General features: G+C 35.8%; 1 protein-coding gene across 1 annotated transcript in view; it reads right to left on the bottom strand.

The window, feature by feature from the left end:
- Positions 1–317: 317 nt before the first annotated feature.
- Positions 318–15946, bottom strand: part of LOC145283271 (tubulin alpha-2/alpha-4 chain-like) — a 68288-nt gene continuing 52659 nt past the window's right edge. The window contains exons 4-7 of the mRNA XM_080132270.1: positions 11829–12132; positions 3285–3545; positions 905–1045; positions 318–808 (exon numbers count right to left, since the gene is read on the bottom strand). Coding sequence (XP_079988396.1) covers positions 684–808; positions 905–1045; positions 3285–3545; positions 11829–12132 — 831 coding nt within the window. The 3' untranslated portion in view covers positions 318–683. The remainder of the gene's footprint in view (positions 809–904; positions 1046–3284; positions 3546–11828; positions 12133–15946) is intronic.

The following is a 15946-nucleotide window of genomic DNA, read 5'->3' as shown; positions in this document are numbered from 1 at the left end:
ATATATATATATATATATATATATATACATGTATATATATACATACTTATACACACATATATATACATATATATATATATGAAAAATGAAAAAGAGAAAAAACGAAAATTGTTTAATACATTCACAAACGTTTCGTTTGCAAGAATTTCTCAAGATGATTGACTCGAAGAAAAACAAAGTTTTGAAATAAAGACAAAACATTGATATATATATATATATATATATATATATATATATGTGTGTGTGTGTGTGTGTGTGTGTGTGTGTGTGTGTGTGTGTGTGTGTGTGTGTGTGTGTGTGTGTGTGTGTGTATAATAGTAGTCCGTATAATCCAAATCATACTAATTATCAATCTTAACTAAAGAAGTTCCTGAACTTCAAATGCATTTTTTACGTTCATTAATTTTTGCGATCGAATACTCTCTAAAGATATAAACATAAGTAATCCTACGTAGACAAAAAAGTTCAAATAATTTCTGTGATCGTCTGTAAAAATATGGGATAAACGAATCATGTTTCGTAATAGCCGCCTAATTAGCATATCGTAGAGGTCATGTGATGTAGTGCTAGTAGTGTTATAGAAACTCAGTGGTTACAAATTAAAATAAATAGATAAATAATTAAATAAATAGACAGTTTTCTTTGTCGATTGTATGATTGTTTCTTTTTTTCTTTTTGACACTTCAGAATTCTTCTTCGTCTTCGTCTTCGTCTTCGTTATCTCCTGACTCAAGCCCAACTTCTTCATAATCTTTCTCTAGGGTCGCTAGGTCTTCACGGGCCTCCGCAAATTCGCCCTCTTCCATGCCTATAAAAACAATAAATGAACATAAATAAATAAAATACAACAAAAAAAAAAGAAGAAAAATAAACGAGAAAGACACCAGTAAGTAATTGAATTTACCTTCACCGACATACCAATGGACGAAAGCCCTCTTGGCGTACATCAGGTCAAATTTGCGGTCAAGTCTCGCCCACGCTTGTGCGATTGCCGTAGTGTTGCTCAACATGCAGACCGCTCTCTGAACTCGAGCCAAATCTCCACCTTACAAAATAGAAAACAAAAAACATTTATCTATCTATCTATCTATCTATCTATCTATCTATCTATATATATATATATAGATAGATATATAAATGTTTTATATATATACAAACTTATATATATATATATAATATGCATATATGTGTGCATGTATATATATGTATGTATATATATATACGTATATATATATAAGTATATATATATATAAGCATGTATAAATTCTGTAGATAAAAATATGCATAAAATATATTCAGAAGTTCAGAATTTATTGTTTGAAACAAGAATAATATAGAAAGGAGTTATGTTGATTTCCTTAATCCATGGATTTTCAATAATAACTCATATCATCAGAGGAAATGCAATTAGCAAATTTCATTTTGGCAGCAGCGAAAAAAATCATTGCAGCGAATAAAATCATTGCAGCGCAATGTGCACAAATTCAGTTCTTTTGATGCAACGGCAGTGCAATAAATAGTTGGAGAAGAACACTTGATAAAAGGACAATTCAATGTTTGATGCCCAAATTTGGGGAGACAGGAAGTGTAGCAGATGCCCACAGTGGTCAACATTCTTCCGGTATAATTCATGATAATATTCAAATTTTACGGGAACGATTTAAGAAATCGTCCAAGAAAATCAAGACGCCATTTCTGACCAAGAAACTAGCATTTCGCATTTTGAGGATCCTTCATGATGACAATATCTTTTCTTACAAAGTTCAGATCTTGCAAATATAAACAATAAATCAAGACAAAACATATTTTGTGAAGGGATCAGTCAAAGAATTGAAAATGACTCTGGTTTGTTAGCTTTGATGTTCTTTTGTGACGAGACGAAGCTTATGTCACTTGAGTGAGCATACCAATAAGCAGAAGATATGCTTCTGAGATAGGGCTCAGCTCCATGACAGCCATCGCCATCTTAGCCAACAAAAATCGACTGTGTATTTTTTTTATTAGATCAAATGACATCATGAAACTATACCTCTTTTTATGAGGCGAATGAGAATTGAACGACGGTGGACTCAGCTTGTTACATTGTATTCATGTGGACAAAGTTGATTTCTCCACTGATAAGGTTTCTATTTTAATCAGCTTTAAATGATACAATCTCGCATCACTCAGCTACTATTTGGTGACTTTTTTTCAAAAAATCTCCTCGTAGAAACATTTGGGATAAAAAAGAAAATGTTTGTGACACTATAATGGAATAAGAATACGTGAGAATGTGCACGTAAATTAAAAAAGATGAAGAAACATAATATAAAATATAAAATTACTCAAACAAACGATACATATGATTGTTATTTCGCTTATATTTATTCAAAAAGCTTCGTCACGAATATAAGTAAGCGAAATATTGAAATATATTGATGTAATATTGTCTTTAATGTTGCGTTTGTTTATCCCGTTTCCAATTTATTTTATTTACATAAATTGTTTCTGCGTTAGGTGAAACGCAGCCGTTTGTCTGCTGCTCACTTGCCATAAGTATATTTTTATATTTCTACTAAACTATACTCATATATTGAGCGTTATTGAAAAAAATACCGAGCCAAAAAATTATACACAATATATTACTTTAAAATATCCTTATATATATATATATATATATATATATATATATATATATATATATATATATATATATATATATATATATATATATATGCTGACTGAGAAAGGTTAAAAGCATGGTTGAAAATGTGTTGTTTTAGAAAAAAGATATTTAAAGGGCATTTTGTATTCCTATACATCCACAAATAATAGAGAAAAGATAAAAACATTTATATATTTTTCGTATTAATTAATTTACATACATATGTGTGTGCGTTTGTGTTCTATAAATGTTTAATATGTGTTTATGTCTATTTGTTTACGTTATTGCATGTGTGTGTATGTTTTATCTGCATACACATAAGCAGAATGAAATATCAAAATATCAGATGCAATTCTTGATATAAATTGAAAATCTGACTAAATCTTCTTTATATATTAAATGTAGATTATATATCTTTACATAAGTGCGGATAATATATATATATATATATATATATATATATATATATATATATATATATATATATATATATATATATATATATACGAATGTATTTTATATGTGATCATATAAACGTGTGCATGTGAACATTTATGCGTGTGAACATGTACGTGCACTTGTATTTGTGTGTGTGCTTTTGTGTGTTTGTACACCTGTTGCGTACACGTTCATTACGTACCCGGTACGACTGTGGGTGGCTGGTTGTTTATACCCACTTTGAATCCTGTTGGGCACCAGTCGACAAACTGAATGGAGTTGCGGGTTTTGATGGCAGCAATTGCGGAGTTGACGTCTTTAGGGGCTACGTCTCCCCGGTACAGCATACAACACGACATATATTTGCCCTTCTGCAGGTCACACTTGACCATCTGGTTAGTCGTGTTGAAACACGCATTGGTAATTTCCTGGACCGTTAATTGTTCATGGTAGGCTTTCTCAGCTGCAAAGAAAAAAAAAAGGGAGATAACTGGTTATTTGGCACTATCATCGTCATCAATAGTTGTTTTAGTGATGCATGCGAATGAAAACGTTGCAGGTGATAGATGTTTGGCTAAGAGAAAAGGCAGAGCAGAGAGAATGGAAAATATCTCGGTTGAGTTTAAGCTACCGAAGAGATGTTATTTTGGTTTAAATAATACAAGTGACTCTCTAAACGGAGAATCATGCCAAAACCAACCTACTTAAGAAAAGCAATGTTTCTAAATAGGCTATTATAAACTAAATAGGCTATAATAAACCTATAATAGGCTTTTGAATGGACACTGTCTAACCGTTATCTTTAGCGGATGTCTCAAGTAGTTTGCTTCTAGGTGGTCGAATGGTAACCATTAAATGTCAAGAATTTAATATTTTCGATCAGGGTTGAAATATTCCAGAAGATAGGAAGGGGTGCAGCCGGAATCGGTACTCTGGGAAGGGCACAGGTGGTTAGTTTTTCTGAATGTTGGTAGTCAGATTGATCGGCGTGCCTATCCTGGCAAACTGGCTCCTTGGGGATTTTAGGTACAGGATTGTGTTGATTAGCTTTATATTTCCGTTTGCTTAAATAAAAATCTTATTTTCTAAGTCTGATATTTAACCTAAGAAAGCGAGTATCATTTGCGATCACAAAAAATGAACATCTCATTGTAGTTGTAGTACTTACTGAATCGAACAACATTCTTGGACTGACACAAATGGGATAATCAGGGCTATGTCGTGAACGCATGTATGTTCATATAACTATAATTATATATATTTTCTGACGATTTCTACTATTTTTACCTGTCACAATCCATCCATACATGAAGTTGGAGGTAATTTTACCCTCAAACTCAGGTTTTATTGATGGAATACTATTTTCTCATGAAACCTTTATCATTTCATTATTTCGCTTTTGCTATTGTATATTAAGGTATTATTCTATTGTATGGTGATTATAATAAGTACGTAACGATGGTGATTATAATAATAATAATAATAATAATAATAATAATAATAATAATAATAATAGTGAACATACTGATGATGATGATGATGATGATGATGATGATGACCTCTCCCGCAGCTTATCTACATTTACTACCTAAAAACTAAACGCTTCTTTCAACCCACACTTTCTATTAGAGGCGTTTTAATTGGCTATTTTTAATACTTTCTTAATAAATTAGCAAAGACCCCGTTGTTTATTAAAAGAAAAAAAGCGGCACAATAAAATTTGAACACCTCGTGTCGAGTACCGAGGCAAAGATAAATGTAATCAGAATTTAGGGAAATGAAAAGGGGTACAGTCTGCATCCTATTCGATTTATATTCAGCATCGGTTTTCATTAGATCGCTGGAGTTAAACAACGTTGAATCTGGTAATTACCAGATGGGTGACCATTTGAGAATACCGGGCGCTGTATGTAGGAGAATTTCATTTATTTTAATTCATTATATTAAAATATTTTTGTTTAATATTTGCTTTCAGTATTAAATGTTTCTGAAAAGAAACATATTTGATTTATTTTAAAAATATATGTATAACAAATAATTTTGTAATCAAACATATTTCAATGAAAATAATCAATTTTCAGATATTCTTATATGCTGACCTACTGACCCTTATGCCATACCTTATCGAAGGCCTTTGATATGTCAAGAGCAATTGCCTTAGAAAGGAAGCCTTTGTCGAGAGATTCACTAATCCTATGGGATACAACTGTTAGCATATCAGCTGTAGATCTAGCAGAAAGGAAGCCATATTGTATGTCACTAAGGAGGTTATTTCTGCTAAGGTGGTTGACTACTTCTTTTTTGTTGGAGTCTTGAGTATAAGTTACACCGTTTAGTGCGGTCCACTTTCAAAGCAGGAAACCATTTGTCTGGGTAAATATGCGCTTGTACCAATAATTTTATGTAAGGCTATTGCGTTAATTTTCGTATGACACAAAACTATTTTTTAAAAATTAATGGTTTAAGGATTATACTGTAAATAAATGTAATAAAACAAAATGGTGATTTTTTTTTTATTAAGGACTTTAACAGTTTAGGTGACTAACAAAAACTGTCTCCATTTTATTAATAATCGAGGTCGGCTCAAATAATATCACGTTAACTAAATCATTTTCAGCCCAATCACATATGTAATGAAAAAAGAAAAAACAAAGAAAAGGCTAGTTTGATCCAAGTGACTATTTGTCAGTTGCATTGCTATTTAGGTCTGACATAGTAACTTAACTTTATATATTAAATAAATGAAGTGACGTAATACGGCAAAAAAAATCTGTTTGTGTATAATCACATTTATTTCCCACTTTAGTAAGAGAGAAAATGGTTGGCACTTAGCGTAATACATTTCTCTTTGTAATAAGAATAAAACTCTCTTTGCAATCAGTAATATAAATTAAAAAAATAGAATTCCTCTTACTTTCATAGCTAGGTAGATAGTGTACTAACTACTGCCAAGTATCGAATCTCAGTACATACATATATATATATATATATATATATATATATATATATATATATATATATATATATATATATATGGAAATATCGTTTACTGTCAAGCAAATAGAGGAAAAAAGGAAAAAAATTACAGTGGTTGTAGTGAGACGAAGTTTTACTACGAATTTTTTATAGGGGGGATCAAAGATTGGAGCTCAGTCGAGCACCTACCATAAAGAAGAAAAGCTACAACTCTCATATACAGAATTGAAATAATACCCTGTTAAGTGCTTAAAACTTTGGCACATTCTTATTCTAGGATCTGGTTAAGTAAGGGGCTCAGTAAAGGGTCCGACCCCTTTCTGTGTGTGTGGGGGGGTCATCGGCAGCAACAACTCTTGGTATGGTTTATTTCCTGGTCACTACGGTATATTTCCGGCCATGTGCAGTTCTAAGAGGTCCATCCTCTCATTTTTGTTTTCTCCCTTTGAGAAGGGGTTAGTTTATTGGTAATTTTCTGAGGCACCCCTACTGAGAAATGTCGACGGGAATGGCTAGACATTTTTTTTTCAGACTAGATTGCTTTTTCTCTAAAGCGCCGCCTCTTCAATCTCACTTTCTGACATTTGTATCACATCATCCCGGCGTGGTAGGGAGATAAATAATTTTCCTAAAGGAAACATGGTTCGGTTATGTTCATGTTCCGTTCTATCTCCCCTGAGATCCTCCGACCACACAGTTGTATCAGTTAAGATAAAAATGAAACACAATAAATCTTCAGATGTACCTCTCCACCGTATTGTATATAGATACTCTATGGCTGACTGGGATAGCTTCCGTACATTCATATCTGATCTACCTCTGCATTCCATGTTTAAAAAGGATGTGTTCTCTATAGTATCCGATCTGACTGAATGGTTAATTGTAGGTATAGACCGATTCATACCATCAAATAAATTCCAACAAAAACCTAACAGCCAGCCATGGTTCTCCCCAGAATGTGCTGCTGCCATTGCGCACAGAAATCACTTTTTCCATAGCTACCAACGTAATAGATGTACTGAGACTAAAGCTGCTTTCAGGAACGCCAGCAACCACCGTAAAAGAGTAATAAAAAATGCAAGAGAGCTATATGCTCAGTCCGTTAAATCCAAAGTAGCTGATCAGCGGCTGGTTCCCACCAGTTTTGGCAAATAACAAATAGGATCCTGAACAGAAGTGTGCGTTCTATCCCAACCATTATCAATGGACCAGAGGTTATCTCGTCAGCATCAGACAAGGCCAAACTATTTGCAAAGAACTTTGCAGCTTATTCTACCCTATGCGACGAAGGCCATCAACTCCCTGTATTTTTTTAATTTTTTTTTTTTATTCAATTTTCACCCCAAACAAGGCACAGTGCCACTTTGAAGCAGGGGGCTACTATTAGGGAATTAATTAGCGGGGTCATTATGAAGGGAGAAGAGTAGAAAGATGTTTGTTAACATTACACTTGAACTTCTGCATACCATTGCAGTTGGGAAAGCAGAATCCCGGAAGGGAGTTCCAAAGACCCGCAGTTCTGGGCAAGAAACTATTGGAGAAAAGGCTTTCTTGCACCTAGGGATCTCTACTGTAAAGGGATGAGACTTAGTAGCTTGTCGGGTTTGTCAGGGGTAGCTACGTCGGGGAGGTACAAGTGTTTGCAGTTCGTCAGAGCATTCACCATTAAAGTATTTGTAGAACAGGCAGAGGGATGCCACATCTCGTCGATGGGACAGAGGTTGAAGCCTAGATGACAGTTCAGGACCTATCAGGTTGGCGACTCTTTTTTGAACCCTGTCCAGGAGCGAGAGACAAGCAGCAGATGCACCAGCCCAGATGTGACAACAGTACTCCATACATGGGCGAATGGTTGCCTTATAGAGGTATAGGATACTGGCAGGCGTAAGTAGTTTTCTAGCACGGTAGAGGGAGCCAACCTTCCTTGCAGCAGCCTTGGCAATGCTCTCAATGTATCTATTCCAGTTCATATTCCCTGTAAACGTTAGGCCGAGGAGTCTAAAAGAAGTACTTTCAGGCAATGTGTTCTTAGCCATTGCTATTGGTGGTAGAGAAGGTTTCTTGTAGTTATTGAAGGAAACAAGCTTAGTCTTAGCAGCATTGAATGTGACCAACCATTTTTGTCCCCATTCCACTACGGATTGGAGGTCGTCCTCTAGTGTTTCTGCCATTTCCTTGGATATGTGTTTATTTGTTTTCCCCTCATATCTGTTATAGAGAGTGGTGTCATCGGCAAATATATTCATCTCCGAAACAATATTATCAGGGAGGTCGTTTATGAATATCAGGAATAATAGAGGTCCAATGATAGACCCCTGAGGTACTCCCGCATTTATGTCATATTGTTTGGATGTATGTCCGCCGAGGACAACTTTGATTTTTCTATTACTTAAGAAGGATTTAATTACATTATGAATTCTTCCAGTGATTCCATATGATCTAATTTTCCTTAGAAGACCATCGTGCCATACCCTGTCAAAAGCCTTAGATATATCAAGGGCCACCGCTCTACCCTCCCCTGTTTTATCCAATGAACGGTATATACGTTCAGAAACTACAGTTAAGATATCTGCTGTTGAACGGGCTTGCCTGAATCCATATTGTTTGTCAGTCAGGAGTTTAGCAGCTGTTAGGTGCTGGACTAGGGCTTGATTAACTAAGGACTCAAATATTTTGGCGAAAAGCGGGAGGAGGCTAATGGGGCGATAATTTAGTGGGTCAGTTCTTTCACCAGAATTCTTGAAGACTGGTACCACGGAGGCGGTTTTCCAGCAGTCGGGAAAACAAGATTCGTTAAGGCATTTATTGTAAAGTTTGGACAGAACTGGAGCAACCTCGGCAGAGCATTTTTTTAATAGCACAGCCGGGATGAGATCTGGTCCACATGCCTTTGAGGTGTCTAGGTTTTTTATAATAGCATGTACCTGAGAAGGGGTGATTTTCAAATCGTTAAGTGTGGCGTCTGTTCGCAGAGGAAAATCAGGGAGTGAGTGGTGTACCGAGTTCAGTGTGGAGTTTGAGGCAAACCGACTGGCAAGCAGATTAGCCTTGTCAGTTGCCGTGCAAGCAACCTCATGATTGTTTGTTAGTGGGGGAATAATTGACTGTCCATTATTAACTACGCTGTTGTAGATTTTCCAAAAATCCCGGGTTCCTAATTTCTGTGCTTCGATGCGCTTTCTGGTGGTTTCAGAGTAATCTGTCTTAGCTGTGTCTATCACTCTCTTACAATTATTTCCAACTTCTATAAACTTCTGTTTATTTGAGCTGGACTTATGTCGGTTGAATCTGCGGAACGCATGCTGCCTTTGACAAATGGCAGCTGCACAAGCAGAAGTAAACCATTGGGGAGAGTGGGACTTGCTATAGTATTTCCGTGAACCATTCAGTTGTCTCATTTGCACACTGTTCCGCTGGAAGAGTAAAGATATTTTGCCATGGGGCATCTCTGATGAGCTCCCTGATGGCTTCCCAATCAGCCTTTTTGTAATATCTCGTTGTTTTGAGAAGTGGGTCTTCAGTTTTAGGGCGAGAATTTAGGCTGATTTCTACCATTATCACAGCGTGATCAGCATTCCCGAGTGGGCTGTGGGCATTTGTTGTACAGTCATTGGGAGCCGTTGTCAGAAAGAGATCTAGAAGTGAGGCATGTTGATTTCCTCCTATAACAGACAACTCACCCTCTAACATACAAATATCTGCGAATGAGGTCGCCAAGCTAATCAATAACCTTACTTCCAGTAAAGCAATTGGCCCAGGCGGCATTCCAATTATAGTGTTGAAAAAGCTTCGACCAGAACTTGCCCACATACTTACAAAAATGTTTAAGCGTTGCCTTAAGGAGAAGTGCTTTCCAACACCCTGGAAAACCTCGTCAATATGCTTTGTATTTAAGAACTCAGGTGATAAGTCATCTCCCTCTCAGTACAGACCAATAAGTCTTTTGTGTGTCATGAGTGAGTTACTGGAATCCATATTAAATAAAGAAGTAGTCAACCACCTCAGTTCTGCTAGATCTACAGCTGATGTGCTAACAGTTATATCACATAGGATTAGCGAATCTCTCGACAAAGGCTTCTTTTCTAGGGCAATTGCCCTTGACATATCAAAGGCCTTCGATAAGGTATGGCATAAAGGCATACTTCACAAGATTTCCAGCTACGGTATAACTGGAAATGTTTTCTCGATAATTAAATAATTTCTCTCTGATAGGTTTATAAGAGTAATGGTTGATGGGCAGCAATCAGAGGCCTGCAGTATTAATACTGGAGTCTCCCAGGGGTCCAACCTGAGCCCAACTCTCTTCCTGATCTACATCAATGATCTCCCAAAACACATACTTAAATCATTAGTTGACATCTATGCTGATGACACGACTATCTACGGCAACACATCAAAGGCCGTAAATGACAAAGTTCTCTCTGATTCTCTCTCCTTTGATCTTGAGCGCGTGGTTCAGTGGGTGAAGAGAAGGCTGGTTACTTTTAATGCATCTAAAACCAAGCTCATATCTTTACATCATCAACGCTCTGTTCCTCATCTAGCATCAATTGAAATGGAGGCTTCATGTTTTGACAAGCTCCTGGGGTGACCTTTACTCCTGATCTGAAATGGAACACGTCTGTTGCCTGGGCCGCTGGGAAAATGGTGGGATCCTTCTACCGCTCCAGAAGATATCTCACTACTGATGCAATTCTCTATCTATATAAAAGCCAAGTACGTCATAAGATGGAGTACTGCTGCCACATCTAGGCTGGAGCTTCTAAAAACAGTCTATCCTGCCTTGACAAAGTACAAAATAGACTTCGTGGCTTAGTGGGGGATGTCCTCTTCTCTTCCCTACAACCTCTCTCCCACAGAAGAGACGTTGCGAGCTTGTCTTTGTTTTATCGTTATTTCCATGGCAAGTACTCGTCCGAGCTCCAATCTTTGGTCTCTTTCACCAATCTTCTAGGATAAACACTCGTCTAGCTAAAACCACAGTCAGTAATTTCCACTACTCTTTATCTGTGCCTAAATCAAAACGTAGATTCCATGAACAAAGCTTCTTTCTTAGAAATGCATGCCTGTGGAACTCTCTTCCGTTTGCCTGTTTCCCACCTGACTACAACTTGGATGTCTTCAAGTCCAACATAAACAAATTCCTGATTAATCACCCCCTTAAGTAAGACACTTTATCAAATCTCCAATACCAACTATTACTACGATATTATCCCATTGATTATTGTACTGAAAACAACCATTATCCCCGAGTGGCTTCCGGCCTTGATAAGAGGTGATCCCCATGTAAAAAAAAAAAATAGTTTATTGCAGATTACCTCGTTATCAGCTTTTTTTTACATTCTAGAGTCCCTACCATCGGGAAACTATTTGCCAGGCACTGGTATGCCACACTATACTGACTTTGCAATGGGAAGAAGCTGCCCTCCTTTTACAGGACTTAATCGAACCCTGCAATTATCAATATTGCGCAACTATAGATATGGTTCACTTGGAAACTTACTAAGGAGTTCAAGCCTTTTCGCTGAATGAAGTGTCGTTCGGTTCGGTTCTAGAAGGCATTGCCTCCTCCTTCGAAGGAAAAGGGTTTGTTTGGCGATATGGTTCTTCAGCTATTTTTGTACTTTCCAAGTTAAACCTGCTGCAAGCGAGAAGCCGTTGCATCTTTATACAGTTTAATCCACTTATATTGCGTAACCAGTGAGATAATTTGGTACATATGAAGGAGGATACTTAAGTAGCACAATTATTATCCATAGAAAAGTTTTACCTGAAATAATTGGAGCGTACGTAACCAAAGGGAAATGGATCCTCGGATAAGGCACAAGATTAGTTTGGAATTCTGTGAGGTCTACATTGAGGGCACCATCGAATCGAAGTGATGCTGTTATGGAAGAGACGATCTGACCAATTAGACGATTCAGGTTGGTATAAGTCGGCCGTTCGATGTCCAAGTTTCGGCGGCAGATATCATAAATGGCCTCGTTGTCGACTACAAAGGCACAGTCCGAATGCTCCAAGGTGGTGTGTGTTGTCAAGATAGAGTTGTATGGCTCGACCACTGCCGTTGATATCTGTAAGTAAAAACCAAAAATAATGAGTTGGGTTAAATACACATGAGGTTCTGATTGGTTGAACAAGATAACATAATAAGAGAGAGAATGCGTTTGGTAATGAGTTGACGGACGGGTTGTTTCGCGAATACAAAAAACATGCTAGAAAGTTTGGCAGGTTCGTAAGATAAATGCATTGTAAATATTCAGCATGTCCGCGTTCTTTCCTGCACTCAATATGAACACGTGACAGGGTTAATAAAAAATGTTGAACGCACAACTTCCTCTTCCTTCGTCAGTAACACGGTGCCGATGTAACACAATGTAACTCCATATCATATATTTATTAACCCAGCTGGTTAGACTTGTTCAGTCGGGTGCACGGTGACGTTTGGCCAAAACGTCTCATATGTCCAGATTTCGGGGAAATGATAGAATGTGTTTTTGTTGAGAAATCGCGAAGAAAAATTAATGTCTGAACGAAGTAAAACAGACATTTGACGACAATGGCTGAACTGACATACACAAAATCGTCGTTATAGCCATCTGTGAAATATGAAAAACGAAATTGAAAACAAGTTTGTTGCCTTTTGATAACAACAACAAAAAAAAACCATAGACGCATATCAAGCAAAAGATTACTAAAAAAGGTAGACAATGGAAATTGTAAAGAGAAAGAACGAAATAGAAAGACATCATGAGAGAGAGAGAGAGAGAGAGAGAGAGAGAGAGAGAGAGAGAGAGAGAGAGAGAGAGAGAGAGAGGAAAAGAGAATTATAGAGAAGCATGGACGCATCCTAATACGAAACTACATAAGAAAACTCCCAGACACTACGTATTTTCGTGTAAAATTAAAATAAAAATGAGCCCAGTCGTTTCTGAGCTCATAGGGAACGAACACACAGAGTTCCTTTTATATAACAGTAGAGATAGAGATACGAGGAACGTTTCAAAAGTAATGCCTCTTATTTTTCTTCCACCTGTATGAATCAGAGGAGATTGCAAATTGCATTGTAATTATAACTGAATTTATGCAATCATTACCTGAAAATTTCATCTCGCTGTTGCATATATTGACAGTGTGCAATTCCGAGAAAGTAGCCCTTATCATGGATATGAGTCAGAAGCTGAGATGCGTCATTAAACTTTTCCATGCAGCAAAAATTGAGCCGATCGACATTCACCAGCGCCTGTTGAACGTTTACGAAGTCGATACAGTTGATGTCAACGCAGTTAGTAGATGAGTCTGTCGTTTAAACGTAGTGACAAAAATGTAAATGGCAAAGCGCGCCCCGAACGCCCATGCACAGCCACCACCGTTCCTATCGCTCGCAAACATGTATTGAGTCTGGTGGTGACTATGTAAAAAAATAAATTCTGGAATACAAGAGATCGCTCGTTTAATGGTACCATTCCCGTTTTTATTACTCTCCAACTTTATTTTGAAAAATAAGATATATTATTATTTAAAAAATAATAATATTATATATTTAAAAATAAGATGCATTACTTTTGGAACGACCCTCGTATATATATATATATATATATATTATTATATATATATATATATATATATTTATATATATATATATTTATTCTTTCTCGCTCTGACATTGATATTAAAAACCTACTTTTTCTTTATATATATATATATATATATATATATATATATATATATATATATATATATATATAGAGAGAGAGAGAGAGAGAGAGAGAGAGAGAGTTCTCGACGATAATTCTTGGCCTGAAGACGTAATTCCCCAACGCGGGTGATTACAGAAACATGTATGCACATATGTAGCCATCAATGTTTGTATAAATAAATTTAATATATATAACACACTAACACGCACAAGCATATAAATATTTCGGAATGCTGTAGCGTTTTCATCTTAAATTCTACGCAATTATGCAGAATATAGAAACTATGCATAAATAAAATTCAGCGTAATAGTGAAATTAAACCAATAATCTAATAAAGAACTATAAAAAATGAATAAATGTTATAATTAAAGTTCGTTTTTCAAAGAATATGCGAATTAGTTTAACTTCATGTACTCGCTTGCATATTTATGTATAAGTTCGTTTTCGGGTTAGGATCACAGTGTAGTATCTGTTCTTATGCTACACTTAAGTTTATTTGTCTTTAGTCAATGTAAAAGAAACCCTTCTATATTGAGACAATTTTTATTCTTGCCTACTGCAATAGTGCTCCCTTTTGGGGAACTGGTTTTCTTCCACATTAAAAACGACCTTGTGTAACATTTTGCTTTCGTAGAGCAAATAAATACCAATAGAAAAAGTAGTTTTTTAATATCAATGTCAGAGCGAGAAAGAATATATAAGAAAAAAAAATGATAAAGAAAAACTTGAAATGTTTGAATACGGATGTTTTACATGGCCAGATGAATTTTCTCTCTGAATTTCCATCGTTTGCGCCGATATCGGAGGCTGTTTTTCTAATATTTTTCTATCTATTTTGCGGTGATAACTTATAACCTTATTGCCAATTACCAAATGTATGGAATGTTTCACGTCATCATATGTGCAATCTAAAACGGACTATTGCGTACGGATGGAATTATCCACCTCATCATTGGATAATTATTAGAACAGGATATTTCTTGTTCTACGTGTTCATCCCGGATCTATTGGTGTATCGACATTATGGAAGTGATTTATTTTTTTAAACGCTGCGTTTAATTTGGATCGTCTAAAAGTTTATACTTTTTATACTTTTTATTTCTTTCTTTTTCATTTTATTTCGATATTTTCTGTTTATATTTGTAATTTTTTCTGTTATATTGGTTGATTTTCTGAAATCTATAAATATTTCATCTTGTTTATGCGATATTCAGTTTTTAATCTTACCTCCTTGTACCCCCCCCATTTTTTCTACGGACATTTCTCCATTTATTTCTTGATTGCCTCATTCCATTATTTTCGTTTCCTTCTTCCTTCTTATGAGATATAATTTCCGAATCCTCCTCATTTTAGTTTCTAATTTAAGATTCTTTATAACCATAATTTTATCCCATAGCAAATTTAGAGATATTTCCAATTCCTTAACAATCTTCGAATGTTCATATTTTCAAGACTATATCTTACCTTAACACTTTGCAGGCCCCTTTCCTCTTCCCTTTCTATTCTCCTGTATAATGCATTTTTACATCTTTTTTTTTTTTGAGCTAGATGTCACATTTTCGTATATCTGGAACCTAGCCCTTTTTCCCTCTTCTGACGAGAAGCATTAGGCCTGGAAATGCTAAGGTATAAAGAGCATTTTCAACACCCTCCTGTTGATGCTCTTCCTTATTTACTGACAAATAAATTTAGATATATCAATATATATTTTCTCTTAATTATAGTTTTTTTTTCTGATATGGTTATGCTCCAGCGTACATGTTCTTGTTTTTTATATCTTCATAAGTCTTACCCTTATAATAATATGTACGAAATCTGGATGAATTAAAATGTTATATTTAAGCGTATTTTACGACCGAACAATGCTGGGCGCTCCTCGTTTGTATCTCTATATATTCCAGCCGATGGGCCCGTTGTAACTTGATTTTTGTCTCATGGTCAGTTTGGGTTCGTGTACTCCTCGAGGTACAATAGTGCCTTGAATCTTAAGCTAATGGATTGTGTTCAGTTGGAAAATATGTTTGTCTTAATTTGTAAGTCAGTTGTTCTGTAGAAGAAAACAAGTTATATTTGTAATCAGCTTAAAGCAAATAACAATGTTTTATATTGAGAGACATTACAAATATAACTTGTTTCTTCTTGAGTTGTAATTTTGCTTGGAGGGAGTACACTTCTCTAAGATTGAAAC

The sequence above is a fragment of the Euprymna scolopes genome, chromosome 1, assembly GCF_053919585.1.
Source record: "Euprymna scolopes isolate OS-2025 chromosome 1, ASM5391958v1, whole genome shotgun sequence".
Taxonomy (NCBI): domain Eukaryota; kingdom Metazoa; phylum Mollusca; class Cephalopoda; order Sepiida; family Sepiolidae; genus Euprymna; species Euprymna scolopes.
This window is presented reverse-complemented; position numbering and strand designations above follow the sequence as displayed.